The sequence below is a fragment of the Cryptococcus neoformans genome (assembly GCF_000091045.1).
Source record: "Cryptococcus neoformans var. neoformans JEC21 chromosome 12 sequence".
In the NCBI taxonomy this organism is placed as follows: Eukaryota; Fungi; Basidiomycota; class Tremellomycetes; order Tremellales; family Cryptococcaceae; genus Cryptococcus; species Cryptococcus deneoformans.
In genome coordinates this window covers 392,787-411,167 of record NC_006681.1, presented here as the reverse complement: position 1 = coordinate 411,167, position 18,381 = coordinate 392,787, and the positions used below count along the sequence as shown (strand labels likewise).

Genomic DNA, 18,381 nt, shown 5'->3' with positions numbered 1-18,381 from the left:
AGTATCATCAAGGAAGGGGGCCGGCGGGGATGGAGACGGAACCAAATTTGTTCTCCACCATAGCAAAAGTCAACACGATTTTTGAGCAAGGATTCGTTTCACCGACGTTGTCATTCGCAGACCGTTTACTTCCTTGACATCTCGTCCTTCTACCTTCATCACCCACTTTTGAGCGCGTCTTGACCACTAATCTTTCTTAAAGCTTCCTTCGAATTTAGAACATGTCAAGAGGCGGCTGGCGAGGCGGTCGAGGGGGTGGTCGAGGAGGCATGCCCCCTGGTGTCGGCTTTGGTTATGGACAAATTTCGCAGACAGAGTGGAAGGAGGGAATCAACCGTATCAAGGCTCAAAGCCAAACCAATGGAACCCTTTATCCTGTACGCCATCATCCTTTTTTTGAGAGACACGTGAAATACGGACTAAAGTCATTTGCTAGCCACTGGATAACATCTCGATCTCATATCTTACAGGTCCGACGGACCATGAAACCCTAGTCTTATCTCATGCAATCTCACTTAACATCACTCTCTCCACCGGTAAGCTTCCTGAGGGTGAAGAGGGTGTACAATTGGTACAATCCGGTCAGGTCCCTCCTTGGAGGATAACAGGGGAAAGGAAGGTTGTTGGGATCGGTAGGTTCATGATCTGTCCCTAATAATTTTTACGCTAACATTTACATGCGTTTCTTCAGAAATCGAATCTTATTCAGATCGTTTCAACCCTCCAGCTTCCTCAGAACCGTCCAAACTGGATCCTGTAGCCCTCCGGATGGATCAATCCATGTTTCCTCCATCCCTATGGGCGGCATACTTTGATGGACAAACAGATAAGCTCAAGGGTAGTGAGTATCGAGAGCACATCACATGTCTAGATATACCGCTGACAATTTTATCAGGGCCGAAGAAGAGGAGAAAGTTGGATGACCTAGACCAAGAAGGAGATGATAAAGTTGAGGAGGTGCATTTGATGATGATTATTACAATAATAACTCGCTGACAATCTTTTAATTAACTAGGAGTCTGAGATCTCTGAGGAAGAGGATTTTGATTTCGATGATGATGAATCAGATCACCAAGATTATGACGCAAATTACTTTGATAACGGAGAAGGAGATGATGATGAAGGTGGTGATGGTGAGTTATTCGCCTTGCAAGATGGCTGGATACAACTGATACAAGTAATGCAGATGAGGGTGGAGATGTTTACGAAGATTAAGCCATTCGATAAACATCTAGGCATATTGGGCGCTTTGATGATAATGACAATATAATGACTCTCATTGTACGATTTTGGCAAATCTTACAGAACAGAACCCAAACCTACAAGTGAACTAAGATAAAGTGACATTGCATGGAGGACAACGATATCTACACATCTAAACAACCTAATTTGCCTATTGCACAACGCATGGGAAAATAACAACCCAAAATATATCAATGCGACATTCTCAGCAGGTATTTCACTAATGGGAATCCGGATGCTTTTTCGTGACTTCAATATTCTTCAACGATTTCCGTAGTATCGCTGATTCGAACGGTTGAGAGGGTGGGGCCATGGTAATGCTTTCGGGCATTGACAACATACCATAAGGCAGCGATGAACGAGAAGCCCGCGAACACGACACTTGCGTAGTTCATAGATTCGGCAGTGACGGGGATGGCGGTAGCTAATATGGGGAACACAGATCAGCAATTTTGTCAATTTTCAATGGGTTTAAGAACTCACGCATGCAGAAAAGGATGATGGAAAAGGTAATCCACACCACCGTGATGATGTTCTGCACATAATAAGCACATGTCATCCGCTAGAAGTAGATGATTGTGTCAACTTACGACAGCGTAACCGAACTTTCCAAGTGAGTAAGAAGCGTTGCGAACAGCCTCTCTCCTTCTCAATAACGAGCAAAGCACAGGGAACGCGTAAGAACAGCCCAAACAGATGGTGGCAACTGAGATTCAAAACAATTACAAATTATCTATATCAATGGAAATACAAACTCACCACCGGTAAAGGCGTTGAAGGCAGCAGAGGAACCAAGGTAGATCAAACCCAAAAGAGCGCAGACAATCGCCGAAAGTATCAAAGAATTGACAGGGATACCGAATCTCTGGTCAACCTTCTTCCACCATCCAGAAGCAGGGATACCGCCATCTCTGGAGAAGGCCCATGTGCAGCGAGACGCGGCAGTCAATGAACCAATGGCAGCAAAGACCCAGACGCCGAGAACTGACATGTTTGATCAGGATCACGAGTTTCCAATACATTTGGGACTGCTTACTAAGGAAGAGTAAGCCGAGGGCGGCACCGGCGCTCCCTGTAACTTCCTTGTAAAGCAGAGGCATAGGTTGAAGGCTCGCCACGGCCAAAAGCGGCTCGATCGCAGGAAGAACAAAATTAATAGGAAGCTGAGAATCGTTTAGCCCTTTGGAAAGCGTCTGTGAAGGACGTGGACTTACAAGGTAGACGAGGCCAGTAACAGCAGCAGCTGCAACTGAGAGGACTATGACGAAGTTTTAGGCATGATGGATCATTTTAATGAGAAAGTACGCACCCATTGCCCGTGGCACTTCACGTGCAGGCTCTTTGACCTCTTCGCAAAGGGATGCAACCATCCCGTAACTATGCCGGTCAGTAACAGCGTCTTCGAATTTGTGTCAAACATACCCAGTCAAGGTATAGGCCCCCTGTAAAAGACCAACGAACCATGCCCATCCGGCAGGCCAGCCAGAATGCTGAGCGTCAAACTGCACACTTGATCAGCAAATTAGAAATGCAAGTGAAGAGGTAGCTTACATGAGAAAAAGCGAATTTGCCGGAGTTTCGGGTGTCAGCCATGGCGAGAAGAGTGACGATGATCTGAGATAGTCAGTTGGCCCAGAGATTGGTTTTCTCTTCAAAGACGGCTCACGCTGAAGAATGTCAGTATACCATACATTAATGGTAGTTAAAGGAACTTACATGATGACAGATGATCCAGTCCACCATAAGCAGACGGTATTGAGCTTGTCAAGGTACCTTGACCGCATTCAGCAATTGAATTTAAACCTAGAGCACGACTGCTTACTTGTGGAAAAAAATATTAATGAGTAGGGAGACTAATAAGGCCGCCCAGTATACAACGCAAGTTTGCCAAGCAGTAGGGACGTAATCCTCATGGTAGAGAGTAGCAGCTGCCAGGATAAGCTGACTTCCACCAAAAGTAATGGAAGCGGTGACACTATGCCGTTATCAGTAATCTTACCATGCATAGTTTGACGATGCAACACTCACGTCCAGTTTCCAACAGTTCCCAACCAGCCTGTCAAGTAGCTCGCAAATGAGCTGTACTTTTTGGTAGACAGCATAGCAGACCAATCTGAGTGTTAACAGAGTCACGCGATATGTGGCTTACAATAAACACCCCCAGAAGTAGGAAAAACAGAGCAGCTATGAAAAAGCATTAGCTACTGCAAAAGAAAGGGCCAGATAGCTAGTAAAACACTTACATCTCAGCAAGGCTGGAAGCAATACATAAGGAGACCAAAGACACAAAGATCCACTGTCCACGTCAAGTCAGCGTTCTCGGATGCGTTTATTACCGAGCGACTCACGCCGTAAAGGATAGTGACAGGCCCACCGTCTGTCAAGGCAATGTTGAGCGTTGTACTTGTTCCGAACGGGACTGCCATGATAGCGAAACTTAAGCCAAGCACCGAAATCATCCCAAGATTTCTGGTGAGCTCTTGCTTGTAACCCATCTCTTCCAGCCTTGCCGCTGCACCATCGCGATCGCCTGGTGTGAGGGTAGACGGGTTTTCAACCTTGTTGACCGGTTGTTGGTGAACACTTGTTGTCTTCTCGCTTTCGTCGACTCCCATTGTGGCTAGCTTCCTTCCGTTCTGATTTGCGAGATGGTAGATGATTCTATAATCGAGTATCTAATAAGGTCTGTGGATTGACTTTGCGGCGGTGAACCTCGCACGATGAACAGGGGCTAATTAAAGTATGGCTAGATGGATGCGCCGAGTACGTCATTCCATACGAGCCGCTATCTGCGGGGGGGGGATGTCTGAGATCTGGCTAAATCAGATCCGATAACCTATTTTTTATTATCTCCCGGAACAGACCCGAGCGGCGGATCGGCGACTTGTCCCTTATCTAGCACGCTTATTCCTACAGCCCCGCGGGCCCTTTATAAAATCTGGCAGCAGTTATTGAGACTGCTTTTTATGTGTGACAGTGCATATCACGGAAATTCACCTGATCAACCAACAATAACGCACCTCTCATCTACCAGAGATTGTAAGTGAAGTGGAACCTGGGTTTGGTACATGGCTGCCTATCAAATCAGTCCTGCTGGAACCATATGTGAAATCATATAATAAGCGCTACAACTGCATCGATTCGGCAACAGTATTACCGACGGACCGAGGACCGAGAAGTACAAATAATAGTCTGCCCCTACTATCGATCCCACCGCGCGAGTTGAGGGGAAGAAATGACTTCTGGTTCGTGCACCGCTACAAGTTTTTTGAAGATCCTTTTCTTAAATTCTTGTTGCGAAGAAGTGCTTACATATTCTGCAAGCCAGATATCTGTTTTTATTTCAGGCATCAGAAGCTACGGACCTATGGGCTTCGCTTGTTCTTCGCTCGATAATGGCTGCCATCGTTTATAGATTAGATGTTATCAATACGATAACAAACGGAAAGAAGACATCAAGCTGCAGAAATGGACTTGAAAGAGGATGACGGCGGAAAGTATTATTAGTACTTGCAGTTCACTTGCAGACTTTACAGGTCGATTGCATTCCATATAATGTCTCGTTGTTGTGTGAAGACGTCGAATGATTACTTGGTGGGATTGTATATAAACCTTTTCTTTATACCCATTCGAAGGTCTTATATGGATCCATTCTCCAATGTATAGACGTGTATTATACCTCCACTCTCACTACGTCTACCGGCCCTACCCATACCGATCACCTGCCTCCTACTTCGACCTTAATATACTCTAGGAGTATCTGCCGATTTGTTATGCAGGCTTAACTGTCATTATCAGATTTATCATTCAGTTCCTACAATAAAATATCAAGAAGATCGCATAATCCGTATGGCAAATCTCGGAGGCAAAAAGCACTCAAGCTAACCCATGTCTCCTCAGTTCCGCCATCTTCGCCCGTTCGATCTTAATACGCAACCTGGCCTCTGTCCATTGGGGTGATGTCTCAAATCTTTTCATTGTTTTCACTGGCATGTTGGTCAAGCCGCAAGTAACAATAGTAGTAGACAGACCATGGGAGGATGTGCTGCTTGTTGATTTAGATTCTGGCAAATGGACAATGGTGCTTGGGGAAAGGATGAAAGTTGTAACTCACTTATGTCGGCATAAGCTTAAAAGTCGTTGGATATTAAAGGTCTTTGGGGCGTAAGTGATCATTGATAAGTAAGCTTGTTTGAATCAGTCAGTCTCCAGGTGAGGAAAGCGTTACTTATACTAGCTCTTGCCATATATTATAGACCTGGAAGGCGATGTGGCGAACTGAGATGCAATATGGCTTGGATATCGACAAAGTTCAAATCATCCTTTGAGTTTCTGAGAGTAGCTGAAAGGTTGCTTACTTCTATGGAGGGCTGTAACGCGTTACGTATTGTTGATTCACATCCCGTGGACAAAAGGGCTGCAAGAATCGGTTCGTCTCCAGAAATTTACTTCGGCAAGCGAGCAGCTCATAGTATAATGCTTGTCTTACGGATACAGCAGTCTATGACCTATCTCCTTTTCCCATTATCCCCTATGACCAGAGTTTGTAAGGTGGTCAATAAGCTTTTCCTCTCGGACTGGCTGTTCATGTATTACAGCTACAGCCGAATCACAACGCCAAATCTACAACTGATTAATTTCGCGTAATGTAAAATATCTCTCATGTTGTCATTATCTCTAGTTCTTGTTAATGCCCAGTTCCTGTTGAGCTTTCCTAACCTCTTCAAGAGAACCAGTATGCTACAGCGAGGTTGGTCAGGTACTGCAATAGTGTACGTCATAGCAAAACGCACCTTCCCCTTGTCATCTGACAACTTGATACAATCCTTTCCATTGATCTTGTTGAGTTTGATGACCATATTCAAAGCTTTGGACTTTTGACTGGGATCTGAGGCCTTACGAAAATCATTGGTCAAGTCCGTACCGATACCGAATGATGCTATAATAACACTGTCAATGAACATACATGTCAAATCAGTTGGTGAACTCACCCGCCATGCCAGCCTTGTCACACCCTTGTTGCAACTTGATGGCCTTCTCCACATCTAAGCCGTCACTGAAAATAACCTTCTTTCCTTTTGCAACTTCTTCCTCGCCATTCGGCCCAACGTCTCGCTTGATACCAGCCTTATCCTCGATAGTCCTCCACGCCTCCTTTGCGTCCTCGACAAACTTGAAGGCGTCTCCAGAATCTTGCCTGAGAACGGCCCAGCGAAGAGCACGAGCGGGATCGGAGATAAAGTCTTTAAAGAAGATCGCGGCAGTGTAGGTGTCCGTGAGCATGGTGAGTGGAGAGGAAAACTTGGTACCGGGAGGGTAGACTAAACCCTGCGTTAGCGAATAGGACTCAGTAAACGCCCAATAAACGTCCCTACCCTCTTCCCACATATCCATAGCTCTTCCATTAGCCCCTCTGTATCCATAAGTCGCACCGACGGCCATGATCCATTCATGGGCAATCGTGCCGACAGGATTGAGGCCGTATTTCAAAGCCAAATAGACCTTGATGCATGTCAGCTTAGATAGGCGCTACAAATCGGCAAACCTATGCTCACATTACTTGTCCCGCTCAAAATCCCCTGACTCCCTCCTTTGGATTTGTACTCTTCATGGCCAGCAATAAGGCCCCGCATGATGATATCCTGGGCCTTGAAACTCCGTCGACGGCGAGTGCCGAATTCAGAGAACGATAATGACGTCGTGGGAGCAGGAGGATTCAAGAGATCTAAAGCCTTCTTCTTGGCCAGTTCTATGTGAAATGTTAGCTGTATTGGAATGCACATAGGTCGCGAGGCTTGATTTACCAAACTGCCCGTCGTAATCCCAGTCGGTGTCCACAAACTTGAAGTATCCTTCACTCACTGTGAAGATGTCAGTAAGGACAATGAAATCATCGCTTCAACTTACAGATAGCCATAACGGGAACTTCGTATAACATAGTATCCTTCCAAGGCCCTTCGATGACACATCCAATCTCACCCATCTTTTCTCCTTTCTCGTTGGAGCCCTGGGGAATGAAAGTGAGCTTTACTTGCTTGACAGGGTCGAGTTGCATATTGGAGAGATAATCTAGGTATGATTCCGAGAAATAAGGACAAGCCTTAGAAAGCTCTTTACGTTCTTCTGAAGTCAACTTGAGCTTCGAAAGGTCTGTGATCGAATCAGCTAAGATGAAGTGTAAAAGTCAGCCCGATAAGCTTACCATTCACTCGCTGTTGTACCCAGTCAAAACATTCCTTCGAGAAGAGCATTTGAGGACTCCTATTGGTAAACTTGATGACCACATGCGCGTCACTAAAGTGGTGGAGGACGGCGTTTTGCATTGTAAGCTGTGTGGAGATTGTGTTGTATGAGCAGAAGCACTGGCAGCAGTGGGAGAACACACCTTGTAAAGGTCAGTATCGAGGATACTGAAGGGGATCTGGACATCATCTATGGGTAGGTGTAGCTTGTCCGGCATGGTGCTAAACAAGCGTATATTGCTGTTGTTGTAAAGAGGTTATATCATGAAGCTGTTTAATACACTGTTCCCGACTTCTTAGTGTGCCAGGCTCGTCGCCCGGTCGGCTGCCGGAAACGAGGCTCGGACGGCGATCACCGCCAAACGGAGATGCGAATTACTCCGTTGAACAAATCCGAAACCTTGGTCCGCGTCGTGAAATGTCGCTCTTGCACACATTCCCTTTTGACCACTTTTCAGAAATCAAAAAAATCCCCCGCACCTTCTTTTACTTCTTCCAGGTTGTCTCCAACTCTCCTGGAAGCAAGTATAGCCTACATCAGGAGAATCTGGCAACTTACCTAATCGAAAATCATCCATGCGGACGTCGAGGCCACGGTGAATAGCGTCCCTTTCCTTACAATTTCATTGGTTCCTGACGCTTGTTTTGGCAGTCTATAAATACGACTTGCTTCATGCTTCCTACCACTCGCCAGGCCTATAGTAGGCGCCTGACATCTGTTGCTTCCATTACTTCATTATCTGCGTCTCCTGCGCTACCAGCAGAGTCGTCACGACAAGCATTTCTTCGCGCTATTGCTTCTAGGCCAACACATACAGATGCTGCTGGTCTGTCGCGCTCGGGTACCAGACATCAGTCTACAGCTCCCGTGTCGGGATCCAAGGGGAGATCAATGAGTTCGGGTGTCGCAGCAGCAGCCTGGGCAATCGCGGAGGATGACGGTACTGGTCGATACTCCAATCAACAGTCGTGGGGAAAGCTGGCGGGTCCTACAGGTTCTGGTAAGTGTACTCGAGCGTCTTTTTCAATGATGCGAGCTAACACATATAATCATTGGTGTAGATCCTATTAAACCCTTATCTGCAAACAAGTTAAAATCTTTCCAAGCAGACCTCGACGTGCATGACGATTTCTCTCTACATCCCTTACCAAAGGAGCCTCCATCGGAGTGGCTGGACTCGTGGCTTCAAAGCTATGATCCCTCTCAACTTCCCCCTTCGCCTCTGCCGCCTCTCGAAACGTTCCGCGGGCTCATCCCGTCACATCCCCTTCTTGCTCTGCTTACCCTTCCCAAACTTCCCCATGCCGATCTTTTGACCATCCGCCATGCGGAGGTGCGAGCGCTTATATGGGGTGTCACGAAAGTGACCCGCGATATCCCAAAGGTCCTTCTTCGCATAAATCCTGAAGATTGTGCCAAAGCCATTCGGGTCCTGCGTGCAATTATCTACGCCCTTCCCTCGTGCAAAAACAGCTCCGATCCTTTTATGGGTAGATATCTTAGGGGTAAAATTTTGAGGAACCTCCTAACCTTATGCTATCGGCTCAAGTGCCATCGTGTAGCAAAGATCATCTTCCAGGAACGGCTCCGGGAACAACTAGCTACCGACTCCAATCCTCCAATCCTTCCTTTCGAAGGCATTGCAGAAGATCTCGCGGCAGCCCGTGAGTGGCAGGTTATCGTGGAGCTTTTTTCACCCGAAACTTTCCCTCATCGATATTTCACTTCTGAGCTCATTGCATTCTACATGCAGGCTCATTTTGGCATCCATCAAAGCTCAAAAGTGCCGAGGATTTTTGAGTTGCACGACGTACTCGATTTGGAGCCTTCCGTGAATGCGATGAACCACCTTGTTCAAGCTTTCTTACATATGGGCGATCTGCCCACAGCGAAGGCCATCGCTAAAGAGGCGAACATAACGGGAGGAGTGGATTATGCGTGTCAGCAGTTGGCGATTTTGTGGGGATACAGAAGTCTGGGCCGAGATAAGGATCTGGAGATTAAGGTCTTGGACGATATTGAAAGGCTTGAGCTGCCCCTGGAAGCTAGGCTATTACATGCTCTCATTCGTCTGAGACTCGACGCAAATGAGATTTCAAAAGCAGAAGAGCTTCTGAAAAAATTCAATCTGACGGAATGGGGCGTTGAAGGCGGCGGGCATGTGACACCTACATCGAAGACTGCGAGCCTTTTGTTCATGATTGCCAGCAGGAAAGGTGATTTGAAAGAGGTCAAGAGGATTTGGGATAAGATGTGCACCAGTTCAGAGGTCGTGGACGAAGAGGTAGTGACGAACTTGCTCAGAGCATTGTTTGAACAAGGCAAGTCTGACGATGCTTTGGCTGCTCTACAATCTGCGCTTCCAGATGCTCCGTCTACTGATAGCGAATGGAAACTGCCTCACGGAGTCAAACCGGACATTCGAGCCATGAATTTCGTCTTGGGTGCGCTATCCCGCGAACGCGGTATCCCTGGTCTTGAAATTGCCATGTCTCTTATCCATTCCTTTGGCATCAAGCCAAATAATCTTACCCTCAAAACCATCGTTGACTTTTCTCGATCGACTTTGCAACATTCTCCTTACGATCTCGCTACCCTCGTCTCTAGAATTATGGAATCCACTCCAACACTTCCACCAAGTCAGTCTCTCCTTGACTCCATTCTTGCCGACGCTGTGTCATCATCTGCACGCACGCGTAACAGAGATGCGTCGTCGACCAAATTTTTCCCTTCTCATAATGAGGACACCTTCCATCCCACTGCTGGGCTTGTTCTTTCCCCGCCTCTCTATTCTGCGCTGTCGGCTATCATTGAATCTCTCGAATCTATTGATTCCCGTTCTACTTCTCGCTCCCTGGCCAATAGGCTTCGCTATGACGCAATGACCAACACCGACATCTCTGGTGTACCGTCAGCCCGTATTGTATGGAATGCCCTCATCGCTCGGGGTTTCAATCCTGATCACCGTCACATTGTTGCGTTGATGCAGGGTTATGCCGATGCGGGTCACATGTACGAAGTTCAGGATCTGTTGATCCTTGCCTCTCAGATCGGGATCAGTACGACCAAAGATATGTTGATGGTAGTCCTTACGGGTTGGGGCAAGAAGCGCAAACCTCGGCACGCGAGGAAGGCTTATGAACGTATCAGGTCTTTGGGCGGGAAGGAGGGCGAAGGATTAGATCTGTTGGCAGTCACTGCCATGATCCAAGCGTATTCATTTGCCGGGAAATACAAAGAGGCGGCTCAACTATGTTACACCGATTTGCAACGTTTAGGCGTCAGGCTTGATGAGAAAGCGGTGGCCGTCGTTGCCCAGGCGTTGCGATCCGATGGCGATTTAAGGGGCGCACTGAGAGTCATGGAAGCCAATGGGAAAGCGTTAGGCGTGACGGGGAGGAAGATTACGAGGGGTATCAAACTGTATGCCCGAAAACAGCTGCTGAAGGGATTGGATAAGGAACAGCAACAGGACATGAACGAGGTCGTACAACTCGCAGAGCAAATGATCAGGGAGGATGAGCTCGCGAGACCTACAACCTTGAAAAAGTGGAATAGATTAGGAGGGCCAACTAGAGGAAGACTAGAAAATGCGTGGTCTGGAGTCGTGTCAGAAGGACGAAACCAGGAAGGAGTTAGAGGTAGAAGAGCTAGGACGGGAAAGAGGGCGATCGTTGGCAGAGGAAGGGGGATAGGCTTTAGAGCATTGGAAGCGAGAAGAGAAAGAAGAAGACTTGTAGCCGAGAGGCGGAAGAATGGTGTAGCATTGTAATTGTCATAGTAACTTCCTGCATCCATCATGCATAGCTTCAGCATTGTCCAGTATCAGACCGTCGTCTGAAGGAGCATCGGGTTGGCCATGGACATTACGTATTCAATAGGAGGAAGAGTGGCGAGTAATATCGGCGATGGCCGAAGGGTTTAGAAGATACTACCGACGAGTCAAAAATCGATGCGATGGGTAATTTATCGTTGTTGTTCCATCGTCCTGCAAAACCCAGAATCGGCTCGTCTCCAAGTCATTCTTCTTCGCTCTACATCTCCAGGATGTCGGATAACGCTCCCACACCTCAAAAAATACGAGACACAAATCCATATGCCTCTCTCATCTCTCAGCAAATCGCGATCATCCCTTCGTTCACCCTAGAGTCAGGTGTCACTCTTAATAATGTTCCAGTGGCATACAAGACCTGGGGTAAACTTAACGAAAAAGCCGACAACTGTTTAGTCATCTGTCATGCTTTGACAGGTAGTGCTGATGTCGAAGATTGGTACGTCACTCCGTTCGCCTTGCGGAGTAGTGAGGGCTAATCGTCTCCTTACAGGTGGGGACCGTTGCTTGGTCTCAACAAGGCCTTTGACCCGACCAGATTTTTCATCTTCTGTGGAAACGTTATAGGTTCACCCTACGGCACTATTTCCAGTGTCACTACCAACCCCGAGACTGGCAAGCCTTTTGGTCCCGAGATGCCCGGAAGTAGCGTCAAGGATGATGTTCGGTATGCCATGTCTACATACTAGTTTACTGGGTGCTGACAAATGACAGATTGCATTACATAATTCTCAAATCTCTTGGTGTGAAATCGGTGGCAGCCGTCGTTGGTGGATCCATGGGTGGTATGACTGTTCTTGAATACCCACTCAATACCCCTCCTGGGTTTGTCAGAGCCATTATCCCCCTTGCGACTTCAGCTCGTCATTCAGCTTGGTGTATTTCTTGGGGAGAAGCACAGCGTCAATCTATCTACTCCGATCCAGACTACAAAGACGGTTACTATTACGAAATTGAGGAGGAAGGAGGCAAAGTTGACCTGGCTCGACAGCCAGCCAGGGGTCTGGCTGCGGCTAGAATGGCGGCTTTGTTGACTTACAGGAGTAGAGACAGCTTTGAAAGCCGATTCGGCCGACGTGCCGGCGGCGGTAAATCGTCAGTGCCCAAGGGTGGTGTACGAATCATGGGTGGTCAAGAGACGACCGACCCTAGCGTCCCCAGTGAGAGCGATCTCGCTGCCAAGTCCCCCAGCTGGAGAGCCTGGAGGGAGCATAACGACGGGCACAGAAGCTCTGGCGCAAGACCGATATCTCGTAGCGGGAGCGAAGGCCCTAACCGTGGAGAGGGTGATGCGGCTCAGGCTGAGGTTGTAAAGACTCAAGAAGTGAAGGCCAACGGGAATAAAATTGGAACTGGCGGAGAAGCACCGCCCAAAATCTTTTCTGCGCAAAGCTATCTTCGCTACCAGGGAGACAAGGTGAGACTTCCTTAACTGGAATATGCGAGCATCGTTGACGTTAGCGCAGTTTACTGGTCGATTTGATGCCAACTGTTACATCCACATCACCCGTAAACTCGACACCCACGATCTGTCCGCTCCTTCCCGTGACACTTCTCTGTCCTCACTCTCTTCTGGTCTTCCCTCGTCCGCCGACGCAACAGAAGAAGAGCTCAATGCCCGTTTGATCCACGCTCTTTCTCTTGAACCTCCCGCTTTGGTCATCGGCATTGAGTCCGATGGCTTGTTCACCACTTCCGAACAACGCGAGCTTGCAGCTGGGATCCCCGATGCAGAGCTTGTTGTCATTCCTTCCCCTGACGGACATGACGGTTTCTTATTGGAGTTTGAAGCCATTAACGGATGGGTTGAAGGATGGCTGAAGAGAAAGATGCCCGAGTTCTACGAGAAACGAGTGATCGATCCCGAAGATTATGTACAGGGAGAAGAAGGATTTGACATCAAAAAGGAAAGCGTATTCGGCGAGGCCGAGGCAGATGTTACGAGGTGGTAATTTTTTTGGTCAGTGGCGCGTGGTTGGGATATTGTGATATAGAACTGGCTTCAAATCAATTGTATAAAGGGACTGCAAGAGTACAGTACCCAACTACTGTACTACTAAAAACATACATATATCATCTCTCCAACAGAGGACACATCATGAATCATCATTTACCGTCGTGTGTTTTATTTGCTATGATGCTCTGAATGCTTTTGTTTGTGTATCAATACAATAATGCTAAGTGGATGCAGCGTCTCGTAAACGACGATTGTCGTGGTTTTGTGATGTCTTTTCCAGGGTGCTGGAAGTGACCATATTGAGCTCCCTGGTATTCGCCTTCTCATCTTCGATATGGCCGGCCTGTTCGCTCTCTGAAGCGGCGGTCGTCGAAGTTGCACCACCACTGGAATCGTTCTTCTCATCAATTATTTTTGCTCTTCCGTCATCATCATCTGGACTCTGTTTGAGCACAATTGTCTCTGATCCATCTAATCCTACTCTTTCTCCGACTTCTTCAACCCATCCCTTGAAACCTTGTCCAACAGCTTCAAGGCTCCACTCATCAGATGTCGCCGCGGATAAATGGAGGTATAGTCGATGAATGACAAATAAACCAAGTAAGAAGGACAACGTGAGAGTTGATAAGATGGTAGTGATAGCCAGAGTAGGAATGAGTATAGCCGCTTGAGGAGTCTGTCAGTTAAACACAAGCCATTCGAAAGATTGGAAAAGCGTACAGGCGATTACCACGGTACCAATCACCGCAAAGACTGCAAGTATCGGAAGTCAACCCTTCGTTACTGAATATTATATCCATTATCTCCGACTCACACGTAAGTAGTAAGATGCCAACGATTGTTGCACAGATGAAAAACGTAGCGATGGAAAATATTGTGACAGTGCAAAAGGCTACGAAGCCACTATAAAATTGCAATCAAATTGATATATTGGCTTCCGTTTGCTTGAAATGGTCAAACCTACGCGAAGATAATAATTGGTATGATGCTAAAAGCAATCCAGATAGACGCAAAAGTCTACCAGTAACGATTAGAGGAACACTCCAGAAAAAGTTCTGGCTTACAAATAATATGGGGTTCTGCTCTGCCACAGCTACTACCTTGTCAGTGTATGGCTTGGTCGCGCTGTACAGACTAAATCGAACACATCGGTTAGGCAACACAATCGGAGCATAAAGACCGGGTACTTACAAGCCGAAAAGTTCCTCTACCCTACTAACAATACTTTGAAACCTTCCTCGCACATGGCCCAAAGCTGCCTCTTCGTCGTCCAGATAATGGTCGATGAAACGCAGGTCGTGTGAGGCAGTCGTAGTGTGTTGTGTCGGAGCTGCCCGTTGAGCCTCTGGCTGTGCGTGACTCTGCTCCCTCCTGTGGTCTGAGTGTGAGGCTGCTTTCATGTCGCCCTGCTCCATTATACTCTTCTAAATAATATAAGTGAAAATGAAAAACACATAAAAAGCGGAAGGTCTGGGGATAATAAGACGCGAGCCCCACATCGCGAGCGACAAATTGATCAACACGTCGGTGGAGGTGACTAACCAACTTGTTGGAGTGCTGACGTAAATTATTCCTACCCCCACTTTAAATCCACCGTCAACGTCACGACCCACAACAAAGCAAGCACGCTGAACCTCGGAACATCAAATGGATATTTATATATGTTAGGATCTCCATCTATAACTTGATTACCGTTCCCTTGCTATGAACCAGACACCGCAAATAGCTCAGGACCTCCTGAAAAACCCGCCTCAGGAGCTTCAACAGCTCCTGAACGACCCTCGTACCCCCGACAGCGCTCGAAAAGCGGTCCAAGAGCTGCAAGCACCTTTTGTTGGTCCCGGTACAGCTGGAAACAAGGACGGAGCTAAAGAGAGCCCAAGACTTCAAATTGTGAATGAAAATCAAGAGTTTACGTATGTCTTTCTCTGACTGCGTATTTTCCTTTAGATAACGTAGCTGATGCTTGATCTTCAGCAAAGAGCTCTCCCCTTATCTCGCCAAATGGGACCTGTTGGACAAAGGGTTCGCCTACGACGTGGTTGCTGTATTTGGATCCCAATCCACGGGAAAATCCACTCTCCTCAATAGGTTGTTTGGTACAACGTTCGACGTCATGGACGAATCAAAAAGACAGCAGACCACTAAAGGCATCTGGATGTGCCCTTCTCAGTACAGTAATACACTCGTCATGGATGTAGAAGGTACAGATGGTAGAGAAAGAGGAGAGGATCAGGATTTCGAGAGGAAGAGTGCACTTTTCAGTTTGGCAAGTACAGAGGTATTAATAGTGAACCTCTGGTGAGTCGTTTAGTGTTAAATAGTCGCGAGCGATGCTTACGGTGTGCAACAGGGAACATCAAATTGGATTGTATAATGGTGCGAACATGGGTCTTCTCAAGACTGTGTTCGAAGTCAATCTTGGTCTTTTTGGAGGAGGTGGAGACAACACTAAGCCAAAGTATGTCTCCATGGTTCCTACTCGACCACTCGCTGATAGAAGCATCAGGCCTCAAGAGAAAACACTTATCCTCTTCGTGATCCGAGATCATGTCGGTGCGACACCCATGTCCAACCTGACTGCCACACTCACTCAAGACATGGAGAGAATCTGGGATAGCCTGTCCAAAGTATGTATTGGCGCAAGTTCTATGGTTCCAGCTAACGTGCCTATGTAGCCCGCGCATCTGGAAGACGCCGTTCTCTCATCTTACTTTGACCTGTCTTTCGCGGCGTTGCCCCACAAAGTACTCATGCCAGAAAAGTTTGAAGAGGCTGTACTCGAGTTGCGACAACGATTTACAGATCGCTCAAGAGAGGATTACGTCTTCCAACCCGCTTATCACAAGCGTATCCCGGCGGACGGTGTCTCATTTTACATGGAGGGCATTTGGGTGAGTTTTCATCGGTGATCAACTGTCAGAGACTGACTGACTCACTCGTTAGCAACAAGTCCTTACCAACAAGGATCTTGACCTTCCCACCCAGCAGGAACTTTTGGCCCAGTTTAGATGCGATGAAATCTCAACAGTGGTATTTGAGGCATTCCTGGCAAGCGCAAAGATTGTGCGGAGGCCTGTGGAGGCGGGATCTGTGGTTGAGGGCCTGGGCGCCTTGATGAGGGATTGGCTTGAAACAGCTTTGGGTACGTTGTGGGATTAAAGAGAAAAATACGCGAGCGAATTTGCACTTAACATCAACATGTAGGAAAATTCGATCGTGATGCCTCCCGATACCACTCGGCCGTTTATCAGCGCAAGCGCCTCGACCTTCTTGCATCGCTGCATGCTTCTCTTTCGCCTCTTTTCCTCGGTCAACTCAAGAATCTCCACAAAATCGAGACTGCCAAGTTTTCCAAGGATATTGTTGCGGGGGTGAAAGAGCCTGGGTACGATTTTGGCGTTGTTGTCGAAGAAGGGAAAAGGCGGGCTAGGGAAAGGTTTTTGGCGGGCGCCAAGGGTTCGTGTGTCTTGTTGTCTCCTATGGAACGATGCTAAATGGTTATACAGAGGTCAAGGTGGAGGAGACCGACTGGGAGTATGAACATGAGCTTGCTCTGCTAGACGAGGACCTTAAGCTCATCGCTGATAAGTGTCGCGCGGATGAGACGAAGAAGATGGTCAACGCTATCGAGGTCAGTTGAAATCCCTGATCACCTGTGTATATAAAGCTAATGAATCCAATAGCGAAACGTGAAGAGGCAGATCTTGGAGCCAGTAGAGGTAGCGATGAGCCAACCTACAAAGACCATGTGGGATACCGTTTTGAAGACTTATTCCGACGTTATAGAAGCTGCCGAGGAAGCATACCTTTCCAAGGCCAAGAGTAAGGAAGTGTCTTCTTCTCGTAGTTGCGACACTGACAGTCGAATAGGTTACAACTGCAGTGATGAGGAGAACTCCACAGCTCTCGCTTCCCTTCGAGCTCGAGCTTGGCTCGCTCTGAGGCGAAAGCTCGAAGAACAAACCTCTGACTCCACGGTACTGACGACATTGAGGACAAAATTTGAAGACAGCTTTAGATATGATGAAGCCGGTGTCCCGAGAGTTTGGAGGCCTGAGGATGACATTGAGGCGGCATTTAGAAAAGCCAAGGATGAAGTGAGTTTTAGTAGCTGTAAGGAACCAAGCATCAGCTAATGATAAAAAAAAGACGCTTGGTCTCTTGCCACTTTTCGCCAACATCGCTCCAACCGAGGGCTCACTTCTTCCTGAGCTCCCACCACCCGAACCGTCCTTCGACGTCGAGTCCGACCCATCTCCCTTTGATCCCTCAACAGCGTTCACCCTTCTCACCGCCACCAAACTACTTTCACTTGAGTCCAGGTTCAAGCGTGATGCTGATGCTGCCTATGTTGAGGCGAAGAGAAGTATGGTCAGTAGCGTAGCGCAGATTCCCGTGTGGATGTACGGTGTTCTTGTTGTTTTGGGCTGGAATGAGGCGATGGCGGTATTGTTCAACCCGTTGTACTTTGCCATGCTCTTGGTTTTGGCTGCTTCCGGGTGAGTTTACTAGTTTTAGCTGCTGATTGTTTGCCTGCACAACTGACAGAGCAACAGGTATATCATATTGCAACTTGGCCTCGCCGGTCCTATCCTTCAAATCGCCAGTACAGTCATCAGGGAAATCCGCCAGATGGTTGTCAAGAAGCTGCGGGAAGCATTTGCAGACGTACCGGAAGCACAGAGGATTCTCGCACAGCCTGTGACTGCTTCCTCATCGGACGAGCAAGAAAGAAAAGGAGATCTGATAAAAGGAGAAATGTTGGAAAAGTAGAGACTGTCAGTAAAGTGATGTAAAGGAATGTTCTTTTGGTCCGTATATCACTTGGGATTACCATTCGCGTATCCATCTCAACGTATCTGCATAAAAATTATCTCTGCCCATGTCTTGAGCTTGCTCAATTGATTCTTCCCCATTTGCTCCTTGAAGAACTCTTCGATATCAGCCCCAAAACAGGTCTGGCTGCTGGTTATGTGCTGCGGAATGTTGATAACTATACATTGTGATCTCGTTTGGCAGACTGGTAAAGGAGGAACAACTTTCGAAATAACCATAACAATCAGACATGCGGCCGAAGACGAACAGCAAAATTGGGCTTCCAGTT

The 18,381-nt window shown here is 47.4% G+C and overlaps 7 protein-coding genes across 7 annotated transcripts; 4 read left to right on the top strand and 3 right to left on the bottom strand.

Moving 5' to 3' along the window:
* Nucleotides 1–113: 113 nt before the first annotated feature.
* Nucleotides 114–1,370, top strand: CNL05020 (hypothetical protein). The gene is made up of 6 exons (XM_024658172.1): nucleotides 114–377; nucleotides 437–632; nucleotides 692–841; nucleotides 896–957; nucleotides 1,016–1,133; nucleotides 1,187–1,370. Exons 1-6 carry the CDS (start codon nucleotides 222–224, stop codon nucleotides 1,213–1,215), a joined length of 711 nt encoding a protein of 236 aa, XP_024513845.1. The 5' UTR covers nucleotides 114–221; the 3' UTR covers nucleotides 1,216–1,370.
* On the bottom strand, nucleotides 1,343–3,984 carry CNL05010 (GabA permease, putative). Its single transcript, XM_024658171.1, has 16 exons — nucleotides 3,591–3,984; nucleotides 3,486–3,538; nucleotides 3,392–3,426; nucleotides 3,271–3,355; nucleotides 3,065–3,217; nucleotides 2,959–3,015; nucleotide 2,909; nucleotides 2,794–2,856; nucleotides 2,665–2,744; nucleotides 2,552–2,619; nucleotides 2,457–2,500; nucleotides 2,279–2,405; nucleotides 2,002–2,226; nucleotides 1,833–1,948; nucleotides 1,726–1,777; nucleotides 1,343–1,666 (listed from the first exon to the last, which is right to left on the bottom strand). Exons 1-16 carry the CDS (start codon nucleotides 3,855–3,857, stop codon nucleotides 1,494–1,496), a joined length of 1,599 nt encoding a protein of 532 aa, XP_024513844.1. The 5' UTR covers nucleotides 3,858–3,984; the 3' UTR covers nucleotides 1,343–1,493.
* Nucleotides 3,985–4,895: 911 nt separating this feature from the next.
* Nucleotides 4,896–7,733, bottom strand: CNL05000 (nicotinate phosphoribosyltransferase, putative). The gene is made up of 11 exons (XM_024658170.1): nucleotides 7,628–7,733; nucleotides 7,445–7,571; nucleotides 7,150–7,392; nucleotides 7,047–7,103; nucleotides 6,798–6,991; nucleotides 6,618–6,744; nucleotides 6,234–6,563; nucleotides 6,036–6,181; nucleotides 5,601–5,982; nucleotides 5,357–5,536; nucleotides 4,896–5,287 (listed from the first exon to the last, which is right to left on the bottom strand). Exons 1-9 carry the CDS (start codon nucleotides 7,700–7,702, stop codon nucleotides 5,920–5,922), a joined length of 1,362 nt encoding a protein of 453 aa, XP_024513843.1. The 5' UTR covers nucleotides 7,703–7,733; the 3' UTR covers nucleotides 4,896–5,287; nucleotides 5,357–5,536; nucleotides 5,601–5,919.
* Nucleotides 7,734–7,939: 206 nt separating this feature from the next.
* On the top strand, nucleotides 7,940–11,297 carry CNL04990 (hypothetical protein). Its single transcript, XM_024658169.1, has 3 exons — nucleotides 7,940–8,080; nucleotides 8,137–8,485; nucleotides 8,547–11,297. The coding sequence occupies exons 2-3, from the start codon at nucleotides 8,158–8,160 to the stop codon at nucleotides 11,255–11,257; spliced, it is 3,039 nt and encodes a 1,012-aa protein (XP_024513842.1). The 5' UTR covers nucleotides 7,940–8,080; nucleotides 8,137–8,157; the 3' UTR covers nucleotides 11,258–11,297.
* A 185-nt stretch (nucleotides 11,298–11,482) lies between these two features.
* On the top strand, nucleotides 11,483–13,427 carry CNL04980 (homoserine O-acetyltransferase, putative). The gene is made up of 4 exons (XM_568037.2): nucleotides 11,483–11,756; nucleotides 11,811–11,984; nucleotides 12,032–12,734; nucleotides 12,784–13,427. The coding sequence occupies exons 1-4, from the start codon at nucleotides 11,533–11,535 to the stop codon at nucleotides 13,267–13,269; spliced, it is 1,587 nt and encodes a 528-aa protein (XP_568037.2). The 5' UTR covers nucleotides 11,483–11,532; the 3' UTR covers nucleotides 13,270–13,427.
* On the bottom strand, nucleotides 13,314–14,724 carry CNL04970 (hypothetical protein). The gene is made up of 6 exons (XM_024658168.1): nucleotides 14,466–14,724; nucleotides 14,339–14,408; nucleotides 14,239–14,291; nucleotides 14,089–14,177; nucleotides 13,995–14,027; nucleotides 13,314–13,940 (listed from the first exon to the last, which is right to left on the bottom strand). The coding sequence occupies exons 1-6, from the start codon at nucleotides 14,687–14,689 to the stop codon at nucleotides 13,495–13,497; spliced, it is 915 nt and encodes a 304-aa protein (XP_024513908.1). The 5' UTR covers nucleotides 14,690–14,724; the 3' UTR covers nucleotides 13,314–13,494.
* Nucleotides 14,725–14,918: 194 nt separating this feature from the next.
* CNL04960 (membrane organization and biogenesis-related protein, putative) lies at nucleotides 14,919–18,131 on the top strand. The gene is made up of 12 exons (XM_568036.2): nucleotides 14,919–15,190; nucleotides 15,252–15,575; nucleotides 15,628–15,735; nucleotides 15,784–15,904; nucleotides 15,953–16,168; nucleotides 16,221–16,419; nucleotides 16,482–16,733; nucleotides 16,784–16,908; nucleotides 16,961–17,099; nucleotides 17,148–17,374; nucleotides 17,427–17,776; nucleotides 17,834–18,131. Exons 1-12 carry the CDS (start codon nucleotides 14,979–14,981, stop codon nucleotides 18,048–18,050), a joined length of 2,490 nt encoding a protein of 829 aa, XP_568036.1. The 5' UTR covers nucleotides 14,919–14,978; the 3' UTR covers nucleotides 18,051–18,131.
* Nucleotides 18,132–18,381: the final 250 nt, after the last annotated feature.

Excerpts from the sequence above, each read along its gene's own strand:
- CNL04960 (XM_568036.2), top strand. The coding sequence starts at position 14,979 with ATGAACCAGACACCGCAAATAGCTCAGGACCTCCTGAAAAACCCGCCT. Across the intron at positions 15,905-15,952 it reads TCTGGGATAGCCTGTCCAAA|CCCGCGCATCTGGAAGACGC; the intron begins GTATGTATTGGC and ends GTGCCTATGTAG. Across the intron at positions 16,169-16,220 it reads TTTACATGGAGGGCATTTGG|CAACAAGTCCTTACCAACAA; the intron begins GTGAGTTTTCAT and ends CTCACTCGTTAG.
- CNL05000 (XM_024658170.1), bottom strand. The coding sequence starts at position 7,702 with ATGCCGGACAAGCTACACCTACCCATAGATGATGTCCAGATCCCCTTC. Across the intron at positions 7,104-7,149 it reads AGTTCCCGTTATGGCTATCT|TGAGTGAAGGATACTTCAAG; the intron begins GTAAGTTGAAGC and ends ACATCTTCACAG. Across the intron at positions 6,182-6,233 it reads TGACAAGGCTGGCATGGCGG|CATCATTCGGTATCGGTACG; the intron begins GTGAGTTCACCA and ends GTGTTATTATAG.
- CNL05020 (XM_024658172.1), top strand. The coding sequence starts at position 222 with ATGTCAAGAGGCGGCTGGCGAGGCGGTCGAGGGGGTGGTCGAGGAGGC. Across the intron at positions 842-895 it reads AACAGATAAGCTCAAGGGTA|GGCCGAAGAAGAGGAGAAAG; the intron begins GTGAGTATCGAG and ends CAATTTTATCAG. Across the intron at positions 1,134-1,186 it reads TGATGATGAAGGTGGTGATG|ATGAGGGTGGAGATGTTTAC; the intron begins GTGAGTTATTCG and ends CAAGTAATGCAG.
- CNL04980 (XM_568037.2), top strand. The coding sequence starts at position 11,533 with ATGTCGGATAACGCTCCCACACCTCAAAAAATACGAGACACAAATCCA. Across the intron at positions 11,757-11,810 it reads AGTGCTGATGTCGAAGATTG|GTGGGGACCGTTGCTTGGTC; the intron begins GTACGTCACTCC and ends GTCTCCTTACAG. Across the intron at positions 11,985-12,031 it reads AGCGTCAAGGATGATGTTCG|ATTGCATTACATAATTCTCA; the intron begins GTATGCCATGTC and ends GACAAATGACAG.
- CNL04990 (XM_024658169.1), top strand. The coding sequence starts at position 8,158 with ATGCTTCCTACCACTCGCCAGGCCTATAGTAGGCGCCTGACATCTGTT. Across the intron at positions 8,486-8,546 it reads GGCGGGTCCTACAGGTTCTG|ATCCTATTAAACCCTTATCT; the intron begins GTAAGTGTACTC and ends TCATTGGTGTAG.
- CNL05010 (XM_024658171.1), bottom strand. The coding sequence starts at position 3,857 with ATGGGAGTCGACGAAAGCGAGAAGACAACAAGTGTTCACCAACAACCG. Across the intron at positions 3,218-3,270 it reads GGAACTGTTGGAAACTGGAC|TGTCACCGCTTCCATTACTT; the intron begins GTGAGTGTTGCA and ends ATAACGGCATAG. Across the intron at positions 3,016-3,064 it reads ATTAATATTTTTTTCCACAA|GTACCTTGACAAGCTCAATA; the intron begins GTAAGCAGTCGT and ends AATGCGGTCAAG.
- CNL04970 (XM_024658168.1), bottom strand. The coding sequence starts at position 14,689 with ATGGAGCAGGGCGACATGAAAGCAGCCTCACACTCAGACCACAGGAGG. Across the intron at positions 14,178-14,238 it reads ATACCAATTATTATCTTCGC|TGGCTTCGTAGCCTTTTGCA; the intron begins GTAGGTTTGACC and ends GCAATTTTATAG. Across the intron at positions 14,028-14,088 it reads TGGCATCTTACTACTTACGT|TCTTTGCGGTGATTGGTACC; the intron begins GTGAGTCGGAGA and ends CGATACTTGCAG.